General features: G+C 39.7%; 1 protein-coding gene across 1 annotated transcript in view; it reads right to left on the reverse strand.

Moving 5' to 3' along the window:
• Positions 1–3,452: 3,452 nt before the first annotated feature.
• Positions 3,453–22,170, reverse strand: part of LOC117351304 (pre-mRNA-splicing factor ISY1 homolog) — a 57,581-nt gene continuing 38,863 nt past the window's right edge. Inside the window, exons 8-11 of the mRNA XM_033926433.1 lie at positions 11,291–11,413; positions 8,001–8,110; positions 6,377–6,460; positions 3,453–6,179 (exon numbers count right to left, since the gene is read on the reverse strand). Of these exons, the coding sequence (XP_033782324.1) occupies positions 6,072–6,179; positions 6,377–6,460; positions 8,001–8,110; positions 11,291–11,413 (425 nt within the window). The 3' untranslated portion in view covers positions 3,453–6,071. The remainder of the gene's footprint in view (positions 6,180–6,376; positions 6,461–8,000; positions 8,111–11,290; positions 11,414–22,170) is intronic.

The following is a 22,170-nucleotide window of genomic DNA, read 5'->3' on the forward strand; positions in this document are numbered from 1 at the left end:
CAGCAACTCAATGTATATTTTTAAGTTTGGCAGACAGCTGCCGCTAGCAGTAGTTTAGCTGCGGTTTCATCAGGCAGCCTCGGGGCTTTTGCTAGGCCGGCCCGCTTCAATGATTCAATGTGAGCTGGCTTAGCAAAGGCCCCGAGGCTGCCTGATGAAACCGCGGCTAAACTACTGCTAGCAGCAGCTGTGTGCCGAAATTAAAAGCACACAGAGCAGCTGACGGGGGTGCAGAGAGAAGCCAGGAGTCCCGGCAGATAATGACCATAAAACTCAGTCCCAGCATACGCGGCAGTAGGAGAAGTCAGCTGACACAGGGGCCGCAGCCTCTCTTCCTGCCCAGTGTGCCACGGCACACTTAAAATCTCAGAAGGCACACTATTATGCCATGGCACACAGTTTGTGATACACTGGTTTAGGGAATCCAGGCCTAAACTTTTAGTTATAGAAAAGTCAAAGTAATCCAGTGTTAGCAAAGACGTCCATCCATATCATAAAGACTAAATAAAATGTACTCCTTAATTATCAACAGGAAATGCCTGGATTTCACAAAAACTGTGGCAACAGTGATGGCACATTATCTGACCATGCCACCTCTAATTCAAAGCGAAACAATAACTTAAAATAATGTGACAATTTTTTTCACAAAGAATTTTTAAAACAGGAAGGAAATCAAATAAATGTTCTAAGGCATCAGTACTATCTCAGTCATGTACTCTAACCATTATTTATTCAATGGATCTGCACAGATGTTTCCATTCATACTATTCAAAGGGACGTTCAATGATGAAATGGACATTTTATTTGCTGAAATAGTAATCTGTGCATTTGAAAAAGGATTTCTACAACTTATAAAACTGAATTACATATTTATAAAACAAAGTATTTACAAAATATTAGCTGAAATATTCAGCATTAGACTCATTAACCAGAAAGACAGCACATTACACACACATTTGTCTGGTTTACACTATAAACAGAAAAATATTAACATTGCTATAAAATACTCAAACTTTTGGTATTTTTAGATTTTAGAAATCTAAAATAGCTATAGCTTTGTAGTCTTCACTGCTCAAGAGAACAAATTCTAGGAGGCCCAGTTAGAAATGAGTACGCTGTAAAATCTCTGGGAACAGTCTCATCAATCCCAGGGCAACCCCCTGATGGCTAATCTCCATTTTGGCACCAAAAGCACAAGCTTAGTTTCCACTTCAGTGATCCTCTGAAAGAGGTAGTGGGATCTCTATCTGATATCTAGGAATTAATATTCATGCACTCTGGAGAAATTAGTGCTCTGGGAAGCCTGACCTATATCTTTAATCGGGTCAGATTTTCTTGTACAATATGCTGCTAGTTTCATGCCATGGTTTCTACAGTATTGTAACTATTTATGCTTTAAATGGGGTGGGAAACATCCCAGGATACAGAGTGAAGGGGAGTTGGGATTTGGTTGATTTAAAGTTTTATAATTTGTTCTATGGAATGCAATCAAGAGATTTGTTGCTGGGTACTTATTACTCTCTGGTGCAGAGTTCTCAATATTGTCACCATTATCATACAGCACAGTTACTTACCGTAATAGGTTGCCCCTTTATCCAGGGACAGCAGGCAGATATTCTCACGTAAGGGTGATGTCACTGACGGAGCCCCGATACGGACCACTTTAAGACTTTAGAAAGTTTGCGATAGCCCGAACCGCACATGCAAGAGTGCCTTCCCGCCCGACGTAAGGCACACAGTCCCTCAGTTAAGATAAGCCAGTTAAGAAGCCAACCCACGGAGATGAGTGGGTTGTGAGAATATCTGCCTGCTGTCCCTGGATAACGGGGCAACCTATTACGGTAAGTAACTGTGTTTTATCCCTGGACAAGCAGGCAGCAGAGTCTCACGTATGGGTGACCTCCAAACTAACAGAAATGGGATGGTAGGAGTGTTGGCCTTAGGAAAATAAATGTTGTAATACAGATTGGCTGAAGTGCCCATCCCGTCTGGAGAAGGACTCCAGACAGTAGTGAGAAATGAAGGTATGACCTGAGGACAAGGTGCCAGCTTTACAGATTTCCTCAATGGGAGTAGATCTGAGAAAAGCCACAGAAGCTGCCATAGCTCTAATTTTGTGGGCTGTGACACGACTCTCCAGTGCCAGTCTAGTCTGAGCATAGCAGTACGAGATGCAGCCAGCCAGCCAGTTGGAAAGCGTTCTCTTGGAAACAGGATGCCCCAACTTATTTGGATCAAACGAGATGAACAGTTGGGGAGATGTTTGATGTGGCTTTGTCCGGTCAATGTAATGCAGTTTCTCCAGCATGAGAATGAGGCTTAGGAAAAAACACTGGTAGAACAATTGACTGATTGAAATGAAATTCAGTGACAACTTTTGGAAGAAACTTTGGATGTGTTCGAAGAACCACCTTGTCATGATGAAAAACTGTGAAGGGTGGATTTGCTACTAATGCTTCTAACTCACTGACCCTCCTGGCAGGGATGAGAGCAATAAGGAAAACTACTTTCCAGGTGGCCATTGGTTCAAATGGTGGCTTCATCAAGCTGGAATGTATCACATTGAGGTCCCAGACTACAGGTGGGGGTTTGAGAGGTGGTTTAATATTGAAAAGTCCCTTCGAGAATCTGGAAACCAAAAGGATGAGAAGTGAGAGGCTTTCCCTCCACTGGTAGGTGAAAAGCTGTAAAAGCACTGAGATGAACTCTGATAGATGTAGATTTGAGTCCAGAGTCAGACAGAGAAAATAGATAATCCAACACCAATTCCACTGCTAAGAAAGTTGGATCATGATGATGATGATGATGAAGACACCAGGAAGAAAACCGAGTCCACTTTTCTTGGTAACATTGTTGAGTGGCTGGTTTCCGGGAGGCATCAATAATGGAACGTACAGGCTGAGAGAGACGTAATTCAGAAGAACTTAACCCGAGAAAAACCAAGCTGTCAGGTGTAGTGATGGCAGGTTGGGATGTAAGAGTGATTCCTGATTCTGAGTAAGCATAGTAGGAAATATTGGAAGAGATATGGCCTCCCTGGAGCTGTTGAAGAAGAAGGGAGAACCAATGTTGCTTGGGCCACCGTAGAGCAATAAGAATCATGGTGGCTGCTTCTCTCTTGAGTTTGAACAGAGTTCTTCACGAGAGGGATTGGAAGGAAGACACAGGACCGTCCAATCTAGGAAAAATGGATCTGTTTCCAGATGGAGGGGAGAGTAAAGTCTGGAGCAAAACTGGGGCAGCTGGTGATTGTGAAGAGCCACAAACAAGTCCACTTGAGGAGTGCCCCACTGAGCAAAGATGGACTGGAGAGTTGCAGAGTTGAGAGTCCATTTGTGAGGCTGAAGAATTCTGCTGAGGTTGTCTGCTAGGGAATTCTTCTCCCCTTGAATATAGACAGCCTTTAAGAACAGATTGCGAGCTGTCGTCTGGGCCTCCTGACACAACAGGAGAGAGCCCGTGCCTCCTTGCTTGTTTATGTAGTACATTGCTACTTGATTGTCTGTGTGAAGGAGGAGGACTTGAGTAGACGATGAAAAGCCTTGAGGCTCAGACCGGACTGGCACCAGTGGAGTCGATGTCGACAAGGGAAAAATTTGAGTCGGGAGCAGAATTTGTAACTGGTCCCGTAACTCATCCCTAAGCAAGTCTTGAATCTGTTGCTTCAAAGTATGCACCAGTACTGCTGGCTTTTTTGCCAATACCTTCAGTGTGGTTCTATGCTCTGGCAATGAGGAGGCCGAAGTCGAGGCACTCACCGAAATCGGAGCGGAACGTTTTTTGGGTTTCCTCGAGGTTCACAGGACTTGGCTCACTGCTGCTGAGGCCCAGAGGGGGTAGGGGAAGGCTTCCTAGCCAGCTTACCCACTGTGAGTTGCGACACCAGAGTTAACAATGGTGGATGCACCCTTGGCATCGTCTTGGTCGGTGCGGTCTTGGGTATCACGGACGGTGTCAGAGATGAACTTGGCTCCATGTTCATTGCGGCGCCGAATAGTAGTCTTTGCTGAAGTAACCGGTTTTTGAGGGCGCGTTTCTGAAGGGACGAGCAATAGGAGCAAGAGTCGGCATGGTGCTCGAGTCCCAGACACTGCAAGCACCAGCGGTGAGGGTCAGTTAACGAAATTGCCCAAGCACAGCGACTGCACTTTTTGAAACCCATCGACGGCCGGGATGTGGACGGGAAGACAGCCGCTGACAAATCGAACTCTATGGCGAAGAGTCCATAAGGCCCAAGTGGGCCAGAGCCCGCAACAGGAAAATAAAATTTAAAAAACTACTACTGTTCTTTTTTTTTTTTAAAGAAAAAACGATAAGAAACAAATTATGAGGAAAAAAAAAAAAAATCACAATTCGCGAGAGCGGGAAGGCAAGCAAGAAAAATAATCTTCAACAGAAGCTGAAGTGAGTCTTACTAGCTCCGCGGAAACTAGAAAACTGAGGGACCGCGTGCCCTACGTCGGGCAGGAAGGCACTTGTGCATGCGCAGTTTGGGCTATCGCGAACTTACTAAAGTCTTAAAATGGTGATGCACTTTTAAAGTGGTCCATACCGGGGCTCCGTCGGTGACGTCACCCATACATGAGAATATGCTGCCTGCTTGTCCTGAGATAAACATACTTATTACATGCCAAGTCTTTAAGCTTAGGAAAAGGTGTTGCTAGCCATTTAATTTAGTCATATAAGAGAAATAGTTGGAAACGATTATGCCACAACTGTTTAAATATAATCTTTTCTTGATCTTGTTGGGAAACAGGGATTTCCTGCCAGGGCGGTGGGGGTAGGGGGAGGATTTTTAGACGCTGGAGGGACATAGGATTGTAATGGGTGGGTGATATGATGAATGACCAAGGCAATTACAATCTTTTTAACTTGCCTACTATAGATAATTCTGGGTTTCATCATCATTATATTTCAAGTTTGGCTAAGCGAGACAAGATGGTAGCAGCAGCCCAAAAATTACATGTGTGTTTGGGTTTGTGCCACACTAGGAAATTATCTTTATCTTATCTACAAAAGACGTCACCATTAGACAATCTTTCGGCTGAACCAGCTGATGACTTAGGGATAGAAATAGACACCATTTAAAGGAATTTGGATTTCATTCTTTTCTCTCAACATGCTCTTCCAAGAGAGTGAATATAAAATTTTTATTCAGAGCGTATCAGGCCCATATAACACCTACTGGCAGCAGCCCCAAATGTGGGTCCCTAAGAACTACAGTGGGTCACATGTTTTGGATGTGCCCGCTAGTAAACAGATTTTGGAGTCAAGTGTGGGAGTTTCTTAGTCCGCTACTGACTGGTACTTTAGCTTTTGTTGCAAAGACAATATTATTTTAATAGAGGGATCCCATCTGTTCTTAAGCAAGGCCCTGGGGCTTGGGAAGAAAGCTATATTGTTGCACTGGGGAGATACTGTCTCTTCTACACACTAGATCAATGGCTTTACCTTGTGTATGAGAGGAAAGGTACTGGTTATGGGGAAATTGTTCTATGGAAAAAATCCAAGCTGTCTGGGACCTTATTGGGGTGTACTATCACATGGAGAGAGAAGCCTATTACTTAATTAAATTGTCTCTCTCTTGTTTCCGGGGTTTCTCTCTTTTTCTTGCATTATGGGTTACTTCCTTTGGCTATTGCCATGTTGACTTGTCATCAATGTTACTTTTTTTCACTATAATTATTGCTGAACATCAAATGGGGGGGATTATAGCCCCCAAAATGAGAAAACCTAAGAAGGTATACCTGGGTGCTCTATTTTGTTGTAAATTGTTATATACTATGTTTTCATCAGAGTTTCAGTTGCTTCCTTGTAATGTTTGGGAGGTAGAGGTCCGTATGTGCTAGATATTCTTCATACGGATTTTGAACGACTTTTGTCACTGATGTTAGTTGGATGTACCTTGTATTGTTGAAGTATACCTAATAAAAATATTTTTTTTTTAAGGGGGAGGAATCAACTCCAGGCACGTTAACTGTTTCATTTAGCTCTGTACAAAGACCAGCCATGTTCAGGTACTTGTCAAGTCTGTCTTTTGCAAAGTAACCTGCTTTAATAGCAAAAAGATGCTAGATTCCAAGGAGGCGTTTAGCTTCTTCGCTTTGTGCCATGAGTGTTTCACTGGCGTACTTTTGTAAAAGCTCCATTTTCTTTCGCCGGACAAGAGCCTCTTCAATCTGCAAGTGCAAGACATATGGAAAAGGCATCAGGCTATAAACTGACAATCACTGAAACTTTCAAGCTAGCACAGACAGTTAAGGGTGACATCTGGGCATAGGTTTGTGGGTATCTAACGCAGAAAATGGTCTTGAACCGAAGCAAATATTAAAATGAATGGGAATGAGCTACCCCAAGGCAGCGATTTCTTACTCACCTCCTGCTGTGACGGCACTGGGACATGTGCAATAAACGTCTGCTGCCCTTCATCATCTTTTTCTTTGTCGTCCTCATCATCAGACTGCAAGTCAACAACAAGAAACTAGTTGGAGAGTGGCAGTTTAGATACATTTTCAAGTTGCTGCATAAATTCAATAAAACCGTACTAAGCTGTTACAGTTACACTATAGCATGCAGAACTGCGAGAAATGTATAACATCTTGAATAGCTCCATTCATAGGATTCTCTGACTTTCATAAAGTCTTATCCTTTCCTCTAAATTAATGCAATGTAGGACCTAAGGCTCTGATTGTCCCAGGTTGCTTAGGGGAACCATTATATTCTGTAATTCCTTGTACAGGTTTGAGCCTTGCCTGAGCTCCACCCATGTGTACAGCCCCAATCAAATACGAAGCAAGTTGAAGCAGCAATTTACAGAATAATGCATAGGCCCAATTTTGGCAGCTATGAACATATGTAATTATTCTAAACATATACAAGTTATCAGCATGTGTTATTTTATTTATTTAAAAAAAGTATATTTCACTTATACATAAAAACAATCATAAGATCAAAACCCCAGAGATAGTATAAAACAAAACAAACAGAGAACATTTCCATTAATCACTTCAATTCTTCACTCACTGCTTCTTAACCACTTAAAAAGCTTCTATAAAAAGAGATGCTTTTAATCATTTTTTTTTTTAACTCTGAAAGTTATTATTCATTCTCAGTTGTCCCACCAGATTATTCCAAAATAGCCATAGCTGTGGTATTAGCATACCTCACATGCTGTTCTCTGATCTTAAGGACATAAGAATAGCCTTACTGGGTCAGACCAATGGTCCATCAAGCCCAGTAGCCCGTTCTCACAGTGGCCAATCCAAGTCCCTAGTACCTGTCCAAAACCAAAGGAGTAGCAATATTCCACGCTACCGAAACAAGGCAAGCAGTGGCTTCCCACATCTTTCTCAATAACAGACTATGGACTTTTCCTCCGGGAACCTGTCCAAACCTTTCTTAAAACCAGCTACTCTATCCACTCTTAACACATCTTAAGGATCGATGGGCTGATGTAATATCACAGCATGTGAAAGATACCACAGTATCTGGTGAATTGCATGAAAAATCAATACCGACACATTAAACACTATTTGAGATTCAAAAGGTAGCTAATGCAATTTTCGTAGTAAAACTGCCACGTGCTCAAATTTACTGCCACAAAAGATTAAACACACTGCAGCATTCCAAACCACTTGTAAAGATCCACATTTGGAGGATGACATCCCCAAATCCAGTGCATTATAATAATCCAACCTTTGCAATCCAGCACTCTGAATCACAAGACGAAAATCATATGGGGACAGCATTGATTTTCATCTACTCAAAAGCCGCATCCGATAGAAAGCAGAGAAAAGCAGATCCTTCATGGATAAAAGAGAATCTGTCCAAATGGCCAAAACTTTCATTTTCTTTCACCATAATGGATCTTCAACCCATTTTTGCAAGATTCAAAATAGCATGAAATTATGCATGCAGCTGCACCACTCCCAGTATGAAGGTGTTCATACAGATCAAATCATTTTCTTTCCCATAAGCTGAGCCATTTATCCTTTCAGTACCTCCTTGTCATTAACGGCATAAATATTGATGTCATCCTCTTCTGCTTTTTCTCCTCTGGCGAGATGATTCTCTTTCTCAGCCTTCCATTTTTCCACAGCTTCTGCAATGACTTAAGACAAAAGCAGGATTTGGCATAAAAGCAACATTCAATGAATTTGATTCTTTTCCCCTTCCATACCATGTTGAATTCATACTTTGGATACAACAAAGCTAGGTTTTCAGTAGATCCTAATTATTATGCATGACCTCCAGTATTATAGACCGAGTGTATCGCCTTTAATTTAATTAATGGCGATACACTCGGTATCTAATACTGGAGGTTAGTTGTTGTTTGATATATACTCGAGTTTCTCCATTTCGAGAGAGATATGCATGCACACTTCACACATATTCACTAGGGATATACATCTCTGCAACCTTTGACGGCTGAACTTGTATACCCCACCTTGCTCCCGCCCTGCTATTACGATCCCACGAACGCTTGAATTCTGGTCCAGTTGGGATTAGAATGAAAGAGAGGAGAAAATTAAATCAAAATTTCAGAACAGATCATGTTAAATTTTGCATCACTAGGTCACATTACCATTAAGCAATTACTGAATAGCCTGGCACTTCCCTCCTCATTTGTGCTAAACCTTAACATATATTAATGGCATGGAAACTTGGCAAATTGTCCAAAACACGTACATAAAAGACTCCAAAAGACATGGCTCTTTGCCTAGTCTGTGGATGTTTCCTCAGGAGCTTTGCAACCCACAGCAACCTGCCACATAATCAAGTCAGTTTTGGCAGCAGTCATGTTTCGTTCAGTCAACGCAGTCATAAATCAGGGAGGTTCTCTTATGTTTCTTTGGCATGAATCTTTGCAAAAACTAAAAGCACCAAGTCAGGTCCTCCCCCAGATCTGGATCCAGCCCCTCTCGAGGCAAAGCAGCATCGCCTGCTAACGATTACCCTGACATTGAAACAAATGGGTAATGGGTAATGGATAATGGGTTGGGTAATGGGTTGCATACGAAGGGGTAATGGGTAATGGGTTGCATACGAAGGGGTTTCGTCAGCCGTAAGGAGGAAGTCATTATGCCATTGTATAGATCCATGGTGAGGCCCCACCTGGAATACTGTGTGCAATTCTGGAGGCCGCATTATCGCAAGGATGTGCTGAGACTGGAGTCGGTGCAGAGAATGGCCACCCGGATGGTGTCGGGACTCAAGGATCTTCCATATGAAGAACGGCTTGACAAATTACAGCTATACTCGCTCGAGGAACGCAGAGAGAGGGGAGACATGATCGAGACGTTCAAGTATCTTACGGGCCGCATCGAGGCGGAGGAAGATATCTTCTTTTTCAAGGGTCCCACGACAACAAGAGGGCATCCGTGGAAAATCAGGGGCGGGAAACTGCGAGGTGACACCAGGAAATTATTTTTCACTGAAAGAGTGGTTGATCGCTGGAACAGTCTTCCACTACAGGTGATTGAGGCCAGCAGCGTGCCTGATTTTAAGGCCAAATGGGATAGACACGTGGGATCTATTCACAGAGAAAGGTAGGGGAGGGTCATTAGGGTGGGCAGACTAGATGGGCCGTGGCCCTTATCTGCCGTCTATTTCTATGTTTCTATGTTTCTAAGCCCTTTTCATCCCAGTCGCCCTCAGACTGAACTTCCCATCTTGCGCATGGCACTATGGGGGGGACCCCCAACACCAGCTCTCCGAGGGTTCCATGCGACCATTGTTAATCAGGTAAAGTTCAAACATCACACAGCCCCTGAGGATGCTCACAAGCTCCTTTCAGGGGTTTTGTGGCCACGTCACGGCTGCACTTGTGCTGTTCCACAGTTCAAATCTGGACTTTTTCCCTGGCCCTCGGACCAACTGGCCACTAACACCCCCCTGAGGAACTAGAGGAAGCTAAGCCACTGGCTCTCACCATCTCCCTATGTGGTATGTGGAACACAGATGATTCATCACACCTGTTTTTAAGCAAAACCGAGGTAGATAGAGGCTTTTATTTTTCAAATCAGGAAATCCAAGATGGCCACAACGGCAGCAATATTAGCACCAAAAAGGGCCCAGGGGAGCTACACTGGGGATTAAAAATGAGCAATTTTAGAGGTGGGGGAACCTAACTAACTCCTGAACTTTATTTTTTTTTAAAGTCCATTTTAAAGACCTCTCCCCCCATTTCGTTTTCCAGTTTGTTAGTCTGTTACTGTGCCATAAGAACATAAGAACTGCCATCTCCGGATCAGACCTTTGGTCCATCAAGTCCGGCGATCCGCGCACGCGGAGGCCCTGCCAGGTGTACCCTGGCGTAATTTATAGTCCATCATATCTTTATATGCCTCTCTTAAGGAGATATGCATCTAGTTTGCTCTTGAAGCCTAGGACGGTGTGCCATGTTGTGTGCTGGGAGCTGCAAGTATGGAAGCTGGAAACAGCTTACAGGGAGAACCTCTACTTCAACAAACCAGAAATCCGGATTGCTTGTGTCCTCTGACTGCCTTCCAGGCCCAACGAACCAGCCAGAGACCTCAACCCCCAAATGGAGGGTGGAAAGTAGTCGGCCCCGGTCCTGGAAAAAACATCACGGAGCCACTCAGCCTGTGGTCAAGCCCACTGCAGACAACACTGGGGCGAGCCTTGCTCTCCTGAGAACGGTCCCTGTTAGTGCAGGCTGTCCAAGTGGGTGCAATGCAAAGCAGTCTGCCCCTTGGAAGCAGACCCATGATCTCTGAGTATGCGCTCTCCCACAGCCAGAGCTGTCCCAAAAGAGGGATCCTCTGCAGCACCAAAAAGGCCAAATTTAAATGAAAAGAAACACGAGTAGAAAAGACAAGCTCCTACCATCTCGTTTGCAGAAAGACAACTGGAGAATTGGAGGCAAGCCCAGAAGGATGGCACGCAGAGCAAAAGAATGCTAATGAAGTATTCTCGCAAGAAGGGATTGACTACCCACACGGTCAGAAATGGAGAGTCTGTCAGTTACGCTAGAGTTCTATAAAGGAAGACAGGTATGTGTGTTCCTTATAGAACAGACTCCTAACCTATGCACCCTGTTAAGAGTAAAATTGAAAATGTTAGGGGAGAGGCAATATGTTGAATACAGAAACGCAATCCTTTTACTTTGATAGGGATTAGACAACCCAGAAACCACTCAAGACAATGAAGTTGAAATGATTCCAAATGACTCGATTCGATTACAAATTGTTCGGTGCTTGTCCCTGAATTCAGCTGGTTGGCCATCACAGAAGAGGACAGCAAATCTGAAATAGATGAGAATACGAACCTTTTTTTTCATACTCCTGTTCCAAAGGCACTAAAACTCCATCATCTTCATCTCTGTAGCCGTAATACTCTGCATCGATATCCTTCATAAGCTCAGCTCGAGTTTTCCTCGGAGGAGGGACAGCTAGATGAAATGTAATAGCATCACTAAGTCATTCTCACCTAATCACAAAAAATCTTCACACGTATAGAAGCATAGACAGGACACAAATCTAAGTGCCAACCTTATGAAAAGTCTACTTAAAAAATGTGCTTTCACCATTTTGCAAACATGCATAACATTTTTTGAAGGAAAGAGTTCAACAATAGAAAAAACTCTATTGTGAGTCTTTGCCAGAACCAAGAAAACATGAACAGATGAAGATTCAAATTGCCTCAATACTCTTTAAACAGTTACAATTGGGGGAAGGCTATAAGCAAATGTCAATGTATTTGAATATCTCTTAAGCAGTGTTTGCTAGGACAAAGGGTGTGAAGATCTATGCAATTACTTTCTTAATATTTCTACTATTGAATAAAACATTTTTACTCCGGATGCCTGTTGGGCCACGGAGGCCATTCAAAGCTAAACTCAATACAGATGGATCCTGCCCAAAATGCAAACACAAAGCCATGTTGGTTCATAGTCTTCTAGTGGAGGTGGTAGAGACAAAGGCTGTCTGAATTCAAGAAAGCTTGGGACAGATACATGGGATCTCATAGGGAGAAGAGGAGATAGTGGATGCTCCAGATGGCCTTTATCTGCAGTCATGTTTCTATCAAAAATTTTTAAACATTGCATGAATTTACAGACTCATACTACATAATTAAAAACTAATCTTTATCTCATGATGAACACCTTTTGAACTATATTGTATTGTAAATAGAAAACTACTTTTTCCTCAGAAAAGCATTTTATTTAAAAATAATCCAATTTAAATAAATAAAATCAAATTGTTTTGAGTTTTAAAAATAAAATCATTGATTTTTATCCACCCTGATAAGGAGACAGAGCAAAAGATATTTCAAGACCTTCTCAACAAAAATCTGCACAACTTGAAGGTGCCGCGGTAATTTTTCTGGTAACCTTCCATACAAGGTATTACGATAATCAAAAGAGCAGATAAATGCTTCTATCACTGTCCTAAATGGGACATTCAAAAATAGTCTTAATTTTCAAATAAGTTGTAATTTACCATAAGTTTGCAACTACTAGAGTTGCCGTTGAAGTTCAACTTTGCGGGATTCGGACCGGGAAAGTTTGCCCATTCATATTTAAATCCAGAACAAAGAATTTGGAGTCAGAAAGTAGAGAAATGGAGGAGCGAGTATATTAGAGAATGACAAGGTAACAAAATTCATCACTGATAACCACAGGAAACAATCCCATGTCATTCTTTAGAGTCTATCTCAACCTTAGACCTTCTACACCAGCATTCTTCAATGTAAGACTTGAGGGTCAGTGGCTCTGCCCATTCATACTCTGATTCTTATATAAGCCAAGTTCAGAATAATGAAGCCATTGTGACATCATTGTTGAAGTTGGCTCTTAAGGCATTGGTGGAATGAGGCATTATGACATCACAATCTCAGTTCTGGCATGTTGCTATTCTTTGGGGTTCTGGCAGGTACTTGTAACCTGAATTGGCCACTGTTGGAAACAGGATACTAGGCTTGATGGATCTTCAGTCTGTCCAACTATGGCAACACTTATGGTCTTATGTTCTAACCATCTGGTGCCATTCTTTATTGTCTCTCTCAGCCCTAGTCCTTCTACACTGGCATTCTTTAATGCAAGGCTTGAGGGTCAGTGGCTCTGCCCATTCATACTCTGATTCTTATAGGAACCAAGTGAGGGATAATGAAGCCATTGCGACATCACCGATGAGGTTGGCTCTTATTGGTGGAATAAAGCATTATGACATCACAGTATCAGCTCTGGATACCAGAGACTGTCATTCTTTAGTGTCTATCTCAACCTCAGTCCTTCTACACCGGCATTCTTCAATGCAAGGCTTGAGGGTTAGTGGCTCTGCCCATTCATACTCTGATTCTTTTTTTTTTTTTTTAATTTTTATTTATAATTTTATATTCATACAATAAATATTTCACATATATTATATTTGATTATTTCATAATTATTATAAATATATTTACTATATCTTATCATAAATAATGTAACCCACCCCTTTTATTTTTTTTTTCCATATTTATATACAAGAATTCTTTATATCCCACCCTAACCCTTTAATAATATTATCAATGTGTTAAGATATCTGATCATTAGAATATTTAGTCAATGGATCCCATATTTTCTTAAATTTATGTATATTCCCTTGTTGTAACGCTATTACTTTCTCCATTTTGTATATATGACAAACCGAGTTCCACCAGAATGTATAATCTAACTTGGTGTAGTCCTTCCAATTTTGAGTGATTTGTTGTACAGTGGTGCCTCGCATAACGAACGCCTCGCACAACGAACGCTGCACACAACGAACTTCATGTCTTGATTTACACAACGAACTTCGTTTCACACAACGAACTTCACACAACGAACTTCGTTTCACACAACGAACTTCGTTTCACACAACGAACTTCGTTTCACACAACGAAGTCGCCCGAGCTGCCGATGTATTGCATCCTTCCGCGCAGGCACTGCAGGCAGTCGTTAGTCACTGCACTTAACTGCCCTCTCTCACTGTATACAGTCGTCCTTTTAAGATAAACTCAATATTTTTTATATATCATGGCTTCTAAAAAAAACAGGAAGGTGATTTCTGTTGAAATGAAACGGGAAATAATTAGAAGGAGTGAATGTGGGGTAAAACAGTGTGACCTCGTCAAAGAGTTTGGCCTCAGCAAGACCACCATTTTCACCATTTTCACAAATTTATCTTTTTTTATGTCATCTTAGCATATTTTATGCTGCAGAACGAATTATTTTTTTTAACATGTATTTTTATGGGAAAACGCGTTTCACATAACGAACTTTTCGCATAACAAACTTGCTCCTGGAACGAATTAAGTTCGTTGTGTGAGGCACCACTGTATTGCGACTCCTGTCAAAATTAAAAGCAGTTTATTATTATTAGCTGATATTGGACTTTGTGTTCTCATTGCAGTACCAAATAGTATTGTGTCATATGAAAGACCTACATGATTTTCTAGTAATTTGTTAATTTGGGGCCAAATTAAATTCCAAAAGGCCTTTATACAGGGACAAAAAAAAAGTAAATGATCTAATGTCCCTACTTCTATTTTACAATGCCAGCATCTATTGGATCTAGTACTATCTATTTTTTGCAGGTGCGTCGGGGTCCATAACACTCTATGTAATAAAAATATCCATGTTTGACTCATAGATGCTGACTTTGTAGATCTTAATCTCCAGGACCAGAATCTTGGCCATTGAGATGCAGAAATTATCTGTCCAATCTCAATACTCCAAATATCCCTAAGTCCAGTTTTCTTTTTTTTATTTAGAAATCCATATATTAATTTATACCATTTTGCGGCTTGGTGTCCCAAGAAATCAGTCATGGCCCCTCTAACTTGGAATGCCCTTCCTCTACATATTAGAGAAATCAAAGACCTGAACCTATTTAAATCTAACTTAAAAACTTTTCTTTTTAAAACTTCTTTTAATATTTAAAACTTTCTCTCTTATTATTATTTTTAATTTTTTAATCATTTTTAACTATCTCTCAATACGACTTTTCTAAATCCCCAATCCTAATGTTTTTTCCTCTATCATATTTTCACTTTCTTCTCCTCCGAGAAATGTACTATGTAACTTTAACCTACTTTACCCCTTCCCATTGTTTTTCTAGTTTGTCTGTCAGATGTTTTGTTGTTTTTTTTTCTTTTTGTACCTCTTTTTGTACCTTTGACGGCTGAACTTGTATACCCCACCTTGCTCCTGCCCTGCTATTACGATCCCACGAACACTTGAATTCTGGTCCAGTTGGGATTAGAATGTACAGCATTTTTTTTTTTTTTAATTGTTGCTCGCTTAGTACGAAATAGGCGATTTATCAAATTCAATAAAACTTGAAACTTGCCTGAAAACATAAAACCTGCAGACTATATTGAGTATTAAGATCTTTCCATTCAGGGAACCCTACCTGAATGGCATGCTTCAATTGCAACCATTTAAAATATTGTGTTTTATTTAGTCCAAATTTATTTTGCAATTGTGAAAAACTAAGCAATGATCCTTCTGAAATGACATCTTTCAATGTCCGTATACCTGCAATTATCCATTGTTTCCAGACGATTTTAAATCCGCCAATTTTGATCCTGGAGTTTACCCAAATAGATTGATTAAGTGATTTAGTTATTGGTTCTGGTGATAGGTTACTTATATATCTTAATATTTTCTATGTATCTGAAATGATTCTGTTGTCTTTATATCTTCTAGGCATTGTTATGCTAATTAAATGTTCTAAATGTAATGGAAACAGGAGCCGCCATTCTAAATACAACCAATCTGGTACATTTTCCATGAGATCTGGGAGGATCCAATACATTCCCTGTCTTAAAATATAGGCTTGATGGTACCTATAAAAATTTGGAAAATTTACCCCTCACTCCACAATTGGTCTTTGTAAAGATACTAAAGCAATTCTGGGTCTTTTCCCAAACCAAACAAATTTTGTGAGAATATTATTTAATTTTTTATAAAATGACCCCTGAAAAAATATTGGTATCATACTCATTTGGTAGCAAACCACAGGCAAAATCATCATTTTAATTGTTTGAATTCTTCCCCACCAAGAAAGATGTAAAGGATTCCATTGCTCACACATTTCTGTTATTTTTCTTAATAAAAGTTTTTCATTCTCTTTGACTGTGTCTTCAATTGTATTTTTGATCATAATTCCTAAGTATTTTAAACCATCATCTTTCCAGATAAATGAATATGAATCAAATAGTCCTTTGGTACAATGAACATTAATTAGGAGGACTTCAGATTTATTCCAATTAATTTTATATCCTGAAAATTTACCGAATTTCTCTAATAAATTAAGTATACATGGATTTTCTTTGAACCTTCGCAGCTGACAGGATTTCTCTCCAGGAGGGGCCTTGAAGGGGATCAAGAAAATCTAAATGCATAAATTTACTCTTGGTCCATTCTCATCTGACCGCCTAATTTGTAATTTGAATTTCTCTTTTTCCTTTAAATAGTTTCTCACTCAGGAACATCTTGGATCTCAAATTTTGGGACTTTAATTTTGATTGAGTAAATAGTAATTTTGTTATAAAAAAAAAAAATTAAGTATACATGGAATAATAGTCTCCGGTTTTATTAAATATAATAAAATATCATCAGCATAGGCTGAAAGTTTAAATTCCCAGTTGGAAAACGTGATTCCCTTTATATCCTTAGTTTTATTTATTGCAATTAATAAAGGTTCTAGAACAACATCAAAAAGTAATGGAGACAAAGGGCATCCTTGTCTAACTCCCCTACACAAGTTAAATCTATCTGATAAATTATTATTAATATATAATCTTGCAGGAGAGCTATACAATGTCTGAATCATTTTAACAAAACCGGGGCCTATAACAAACCATTCTAAAGCTTGATACATAAAAGTCCATTCCACTCTATCAAAAGCTTTTTCTGCATCTAAAGAAACTAGAAAAGCTGGATCATTAATATTTTTTGCTAAATTTAATGAGTGAAATGCTAGTCTAGTATTATTTGATGAATGTCTTTTAGCAATAAATCATGTTTGGTGTACATCAATAATAAAAGGAAGAGCTTTTGCCAGTCTTATTGCTAATACTTTAGCAATTAGTTTATTGTCTACATTTAATAATGATATAGGCCTGTAATTTGAAACCAGAGTAGGATCCTTGTTTGGTTTTGGTAAGACAATAATTATCGATTCTGCCATAGTACCTGATATATTACCATTATTCATTTGATATTGATACAATTTTAACAGATATGGTAAAATAATATTTTGAAATGAATTATAAAATTCAACAGTATATCCATCTCCACCTGGAGCGGATCCAACTCTAAGAGACTTCAATGCTGTTTCTATTTCTTTTAAAGATATAGGTTCTTCTAAACTTCTTTTTATATGATCCGGAACATTTGTCCCAATAAATGAATTTAAGAAAGTTATTCCATCTTGTTCTTTCTTTTCATAAGAATTAGAAGAATATAATTCTTTATAAAAATCAAGAAATTGTGTTAAAATATTTTTAGTGTTGGTGTGTGTATTACCTTGTGTGTCTTTAATTGTAATAATCTTGGATTTTCTTTTCTTTGCTTTAATAAAATTTGCTAATAATTTTCCAGCTTTATTTGAGTTGCCATAGAATTGCACTTGTTTATAAAATATATCTTTCCTCACAATTTGAGAAGAAATCTCATTATATTTAACCTTTACTTTTAATAACTCTTGTAGTGTATTGTTTTCCCATTTCTCAATTAATTTATTTTCTAAAATTTTAATTTGTTTTTCCATATCATCAAATTGGTTTTTAAGTTGTTTTTTAATAAAAGCTGAATATGAAATAATATTTCCTCTCATTGTTGCTTTAAAAGCGTCCCATAGAATCTCAATATTAATGTTATCTGAATCATTAATTTGAAAAAATTCTTGCGTTTTTAATTTAAGATCTTCTATGAAATTCGAGTCTGCTAGTAAAGCATTATTAAATCTCCATATTGAGTTAAATTGATCAATGTCATAATTCTGAAGGTTAATCCACACACCAGCATGATCTGAAATTATAATGGGATCAATAACTGCATTTAATACACGCTGCGCAATGTTATTAGAGACAAATATATAATCAATTCGTGAGAAAGACTTATGGACCTGAGAACAAAATGAATATTTCCGATCATTAAAATAAAGAATACGCCATATATCTATTAAATTACAAGATTGTACCAGATTATCTAATCCTAAAGATTTTATAAATTTACTTGGTTTTTTGTCCAAAATTGGATCCATTACAGCATTGAAATCTCCAGCTACTACTAAATTAGAAGCAGCCAGTGGTAATAATATCTGTTAAATTTGATTGAAAAACTCCATTTGGTTCGAATTAGGAGCATAAAGATTAAATAAATCTAGGGTTGTATTTCCCAGAACCATTTTAATATGTACCCACCTTCCTGAAGGATCAAAATTTATTAACTTAAAATCAGCATTGCATTTCTTATTTATCAGGATCGCTACTCCTGCCTTTTTCCCTAAAGCAGGTGAATAAAAACATTTTGATATCCAACCCCCTGTTAGCTTCCTAGATTCAGTATCTGAAAGATGTGTCTCTTGTATGAAATAAATATCTGCGTTTTGCTTGTGGAGAAATCCTAATAATTTCTTTCTTTTGATAGGATGGTTTAAACCATTGACATTAATTGTAAAAATTTTAATATCCATTTACATTTATAGTTAAAATTTGACATAAAATCATATGACTATTGCGATCAGATATCCACACATTGTAATAATATATTCTTCCCATTCCTTCCCTCCCTCTCCTCCCTTTTTTCCCTCCCATCCCCCCCAATATTAGCTGTGAATACTTGGCAACACGCATTTTAGATCGGTATCAAAACACTCCACAAAAGTCCAGTTCCTGTTAAGAATCAAAAATTAAGTCACAAATATTTCAAATATTATTAAAGAAAATTAATATTTTCATTAACATTCCTTATAACATTTAAACAGGTTGGTTTTTTTTTCCAATTTTAATTATACTCTTTAAATTATATTATTATCTACCCATTTCAATATTTACATATTTTATTATAAATGTATTGATTCAGATAATTTGAAATATAATTTGAGTTCCTTATTATATTTCATATAAATCACCTTTATAAATTCCATTTCTGTTCTTCATGTTATTTTAAATCATATATAAATATATGAAATAATATATCTCTTTATATTCATATTATACTTATACTAGTCGTTAAGCCCGTTACATTAACGGGTGCTAGAATTTATGTCTGTATTTTTCTTTCTGTCTCTTTCCTCCCTCATAGTAAAATGAAATTTTTCTTTCATTAACTTAAATCCAATCAATTATTGGTTTCTATAGTACTTATCTTTGAAATTCAGAGAACGTTTCAGAAATATGAAGCTAAGCATACGATAAATCTCTTCAATCCAGAGCTCCCCTCCTTCAAAAGCAGATGCATACCTCATTCGTATATCATACTTCCTGATCACATTTTTATGTTTATAATGTCAAATTTTTCTCTGTTTTGAAGTTTATGAAAGTCAATGAAGTATCAGTTCCATCTTCGTTATTCTTTCAATTAATTATTATTTTCCTTCATGTCCTCTTGATATTTCTATAACCAGTATGTTTTCCTTTTCTTTTCACAAATCTATATAGTCCGAGTGAGTTCCGGTTCCAACGTCGATCTATTTTTAGTTTATTATTCGTTCTTTACTTCTTTTCCTTTCATATTTATCTTCTGTAATGTCTGATCTTTTTGGAAGATTTTATTTTATGGTATTCCGATGTAATCCTTTAATATCAAGTCAAGAAAAATACTTAATCCTGTTATTCGTCATCCTTCCGATTTTTTGAGATCTTCTTTCATCTAGTTCCTTTCATAGAGATGTCTGGGATTTGTAGTTGCAATGAACATAAAAATTTAGTACCGTGTTTCCCCGATGGTAAGACACTGTCTTATTTTTTTTGGAAGGCCAAAATATGCTCTAGGGCTTATTTTCGGGGGGATGCCTTATTTACCCTTTCATGTCCCCTCTGTATCTCTATCCTTATTCAGTAGGTCCTGCTTACCCTTTCTCTTCTTTGTGTCACTATCTCCATTTTCAGCTTTCCCCCCCTTTTCCTTTGTTACTGCACCCTGTAGCTAGAATCTTTCCACCCTCCCTCCACTCCGGCCCAGCCCAGTATGAAATATTTCCTTTTGTTTCCCTCCCCTCTCTCTTTCTCTCTCTCTTCTGCTCCCTCACCCACAAGTCCTGCATCTGGCCCTCTCCCTTCTACCTGCACCTGGCAACACCCCCCTGCTCCGCGGCTCTCTTCAGCAACTTGTCAGCAGCGGTGATCAAGACAAGCTACCGACATCGAGGCCTTCCCTCTACGAGTCCCGCCTTTGTGGAAAAAGGAAGTTGAAACAAGCGGGACTCGCAGAGGGTAGGCCCCGACGTCAGAAGCTTGTGTCGATCGCTGCTGCTGAGTTGCCGAAGAGAGCCGCGGAGCAGGGGATGTGGCCGGAAGCAGGTAGAAGGGAGAGGGAGATAGGAAGGCTGTAGATCTCCGGAGCATGACACCGACCCCGGCCAGGATAATTTCTTTTTCAGGCATGCATCTTACAAGTCCGGCGTCGCGGCGGGAAATTGCCATGCTGAGCAGTGAGCTCAGCACTACACAGATGAAAGCCTTGCTTGCTGATTGGTCCGGCGGCACGGCTGCCGGACCAATCAGCAAGCAAGGCTTTCATCTGTGTACGTGCTGAGCTCACTGCTCAGCATGGCTATTTCCCGCCGCGACGCCGGACTTGTAAGTTGCATGCCTGCGTGACACACTACCGGAGCCACGGCAAAGGTGGAAAAGAGCCGCTTGCGGCTCTGGAGCCGCGGGTTGCCGACCCCCGCGGTAGACGGAGGGACCACACGGAGTCACCCACCGTACCACCCGATTCGGGTAAGTGCAGGTATCGGTGGGTGGCTTATTTGCGGGGGGGGTGCCTTATTTTACAATTTTTTCTAAAAAGGGGGGGCTGTCTTATTTGATGGCCCTGCCTTATCATCGGGGAAACACGGTAGTATTTTTTTTTCCCTGCCACTAATTTTAAGAAGTAGATATTCATACATATATACATACCCTCATACATTCTTGCATTCAAGTTTAAAGGAAGGAAGCTCCGGTTCGTAAAACAAATCGCATTTAATCTTTAGAACTTTTTTATTACGTTTTCTTTCAATGTTAATAACAATTAGTATTGTACGTTTCAATTTTCTGATACTAAATTTAAAGATTTTATAGCATTCCCATATTAACTTTTATATTCTTACTTGTTTATATTATTATATTACTTATTGTCTGAGATCCTTAAATTTCAGGTGTTAAATTATCATAATCATTCCAATATAGAATGTTTATCTTCTCTTTAGCTGTAGTAGAAAGATCGTTGAAGTGAAATTTTGAACAGAATTAAAAACGTTCTAAATCGTTAGTATGGAAAAAACAATATTATTATTATTTGCTTATCTAATATAATAAAATGATAGGACGCGCATGCGCACTAAAAAAAACGTGTTCCCTGATCCGTCCCGTTTTTTTTAGTGCGCATGCGCGGGTTTACGTCACCAAACTCGGCAACTTGGACAACAATCGCGCTTATGCTCAAGCCGCCGCCACGAATCCTCTCTCGAACCGCACCAGGATCGAGAGAGGAGCTGCGGCGGGGGCTTGAGCATAAGCGCCATTGTTGTCCCCCTACCTAGCTGCGAGGCTGCGGCGGCCTTCCTCACGGTTTCACGGTGCTTGGTCCGCCAAACAATTCCTGCCGTTGACCAAATTTGCCCCACCGTTCCTTCCCTTCCTCCATCAGGTACAGTTCAGCTCCGCCTATGTTAAAAGCAGCTGCTTTGAAATTGGAGCCCTGCCGCCACCGTAACAAGTTCCCTCTGCCGCGGTCCCATATGTCAGAGAAGGGGCGGGACCAAGGCAGAGGGGAAAGTGCTACGGCAGTGGCAGGGCTCCGATTTCAACGCGGCTGCTTTTAACATTGGTGGAGCTGCACTGCACCTGATGGAGGGAGGGAAGGAAAGGTGGTTGTGCGCTGTTGAGCCCCTCTGCACGGGCCCAAACCAAAAAAGGAGCCAGGACTCTTCCCAACCCGGCGCCGCCAGACCCGACAAAACGGCCCTACAC

Source organism: Geotrypetes seraphini, chromosome 17 (genome assembly GCF_902459505.1).
Source record: "Geotrypetes seraphini chromosome 17, aGeoSer1.1, whole genome shotgun sequence".
Lineage (NCBI taxonomy): Eukaryota > Metazoa > Chordata > Amphibia > Gymnophiona > Dermophiidae > Geotrypetes > Geotrypetes seraphini.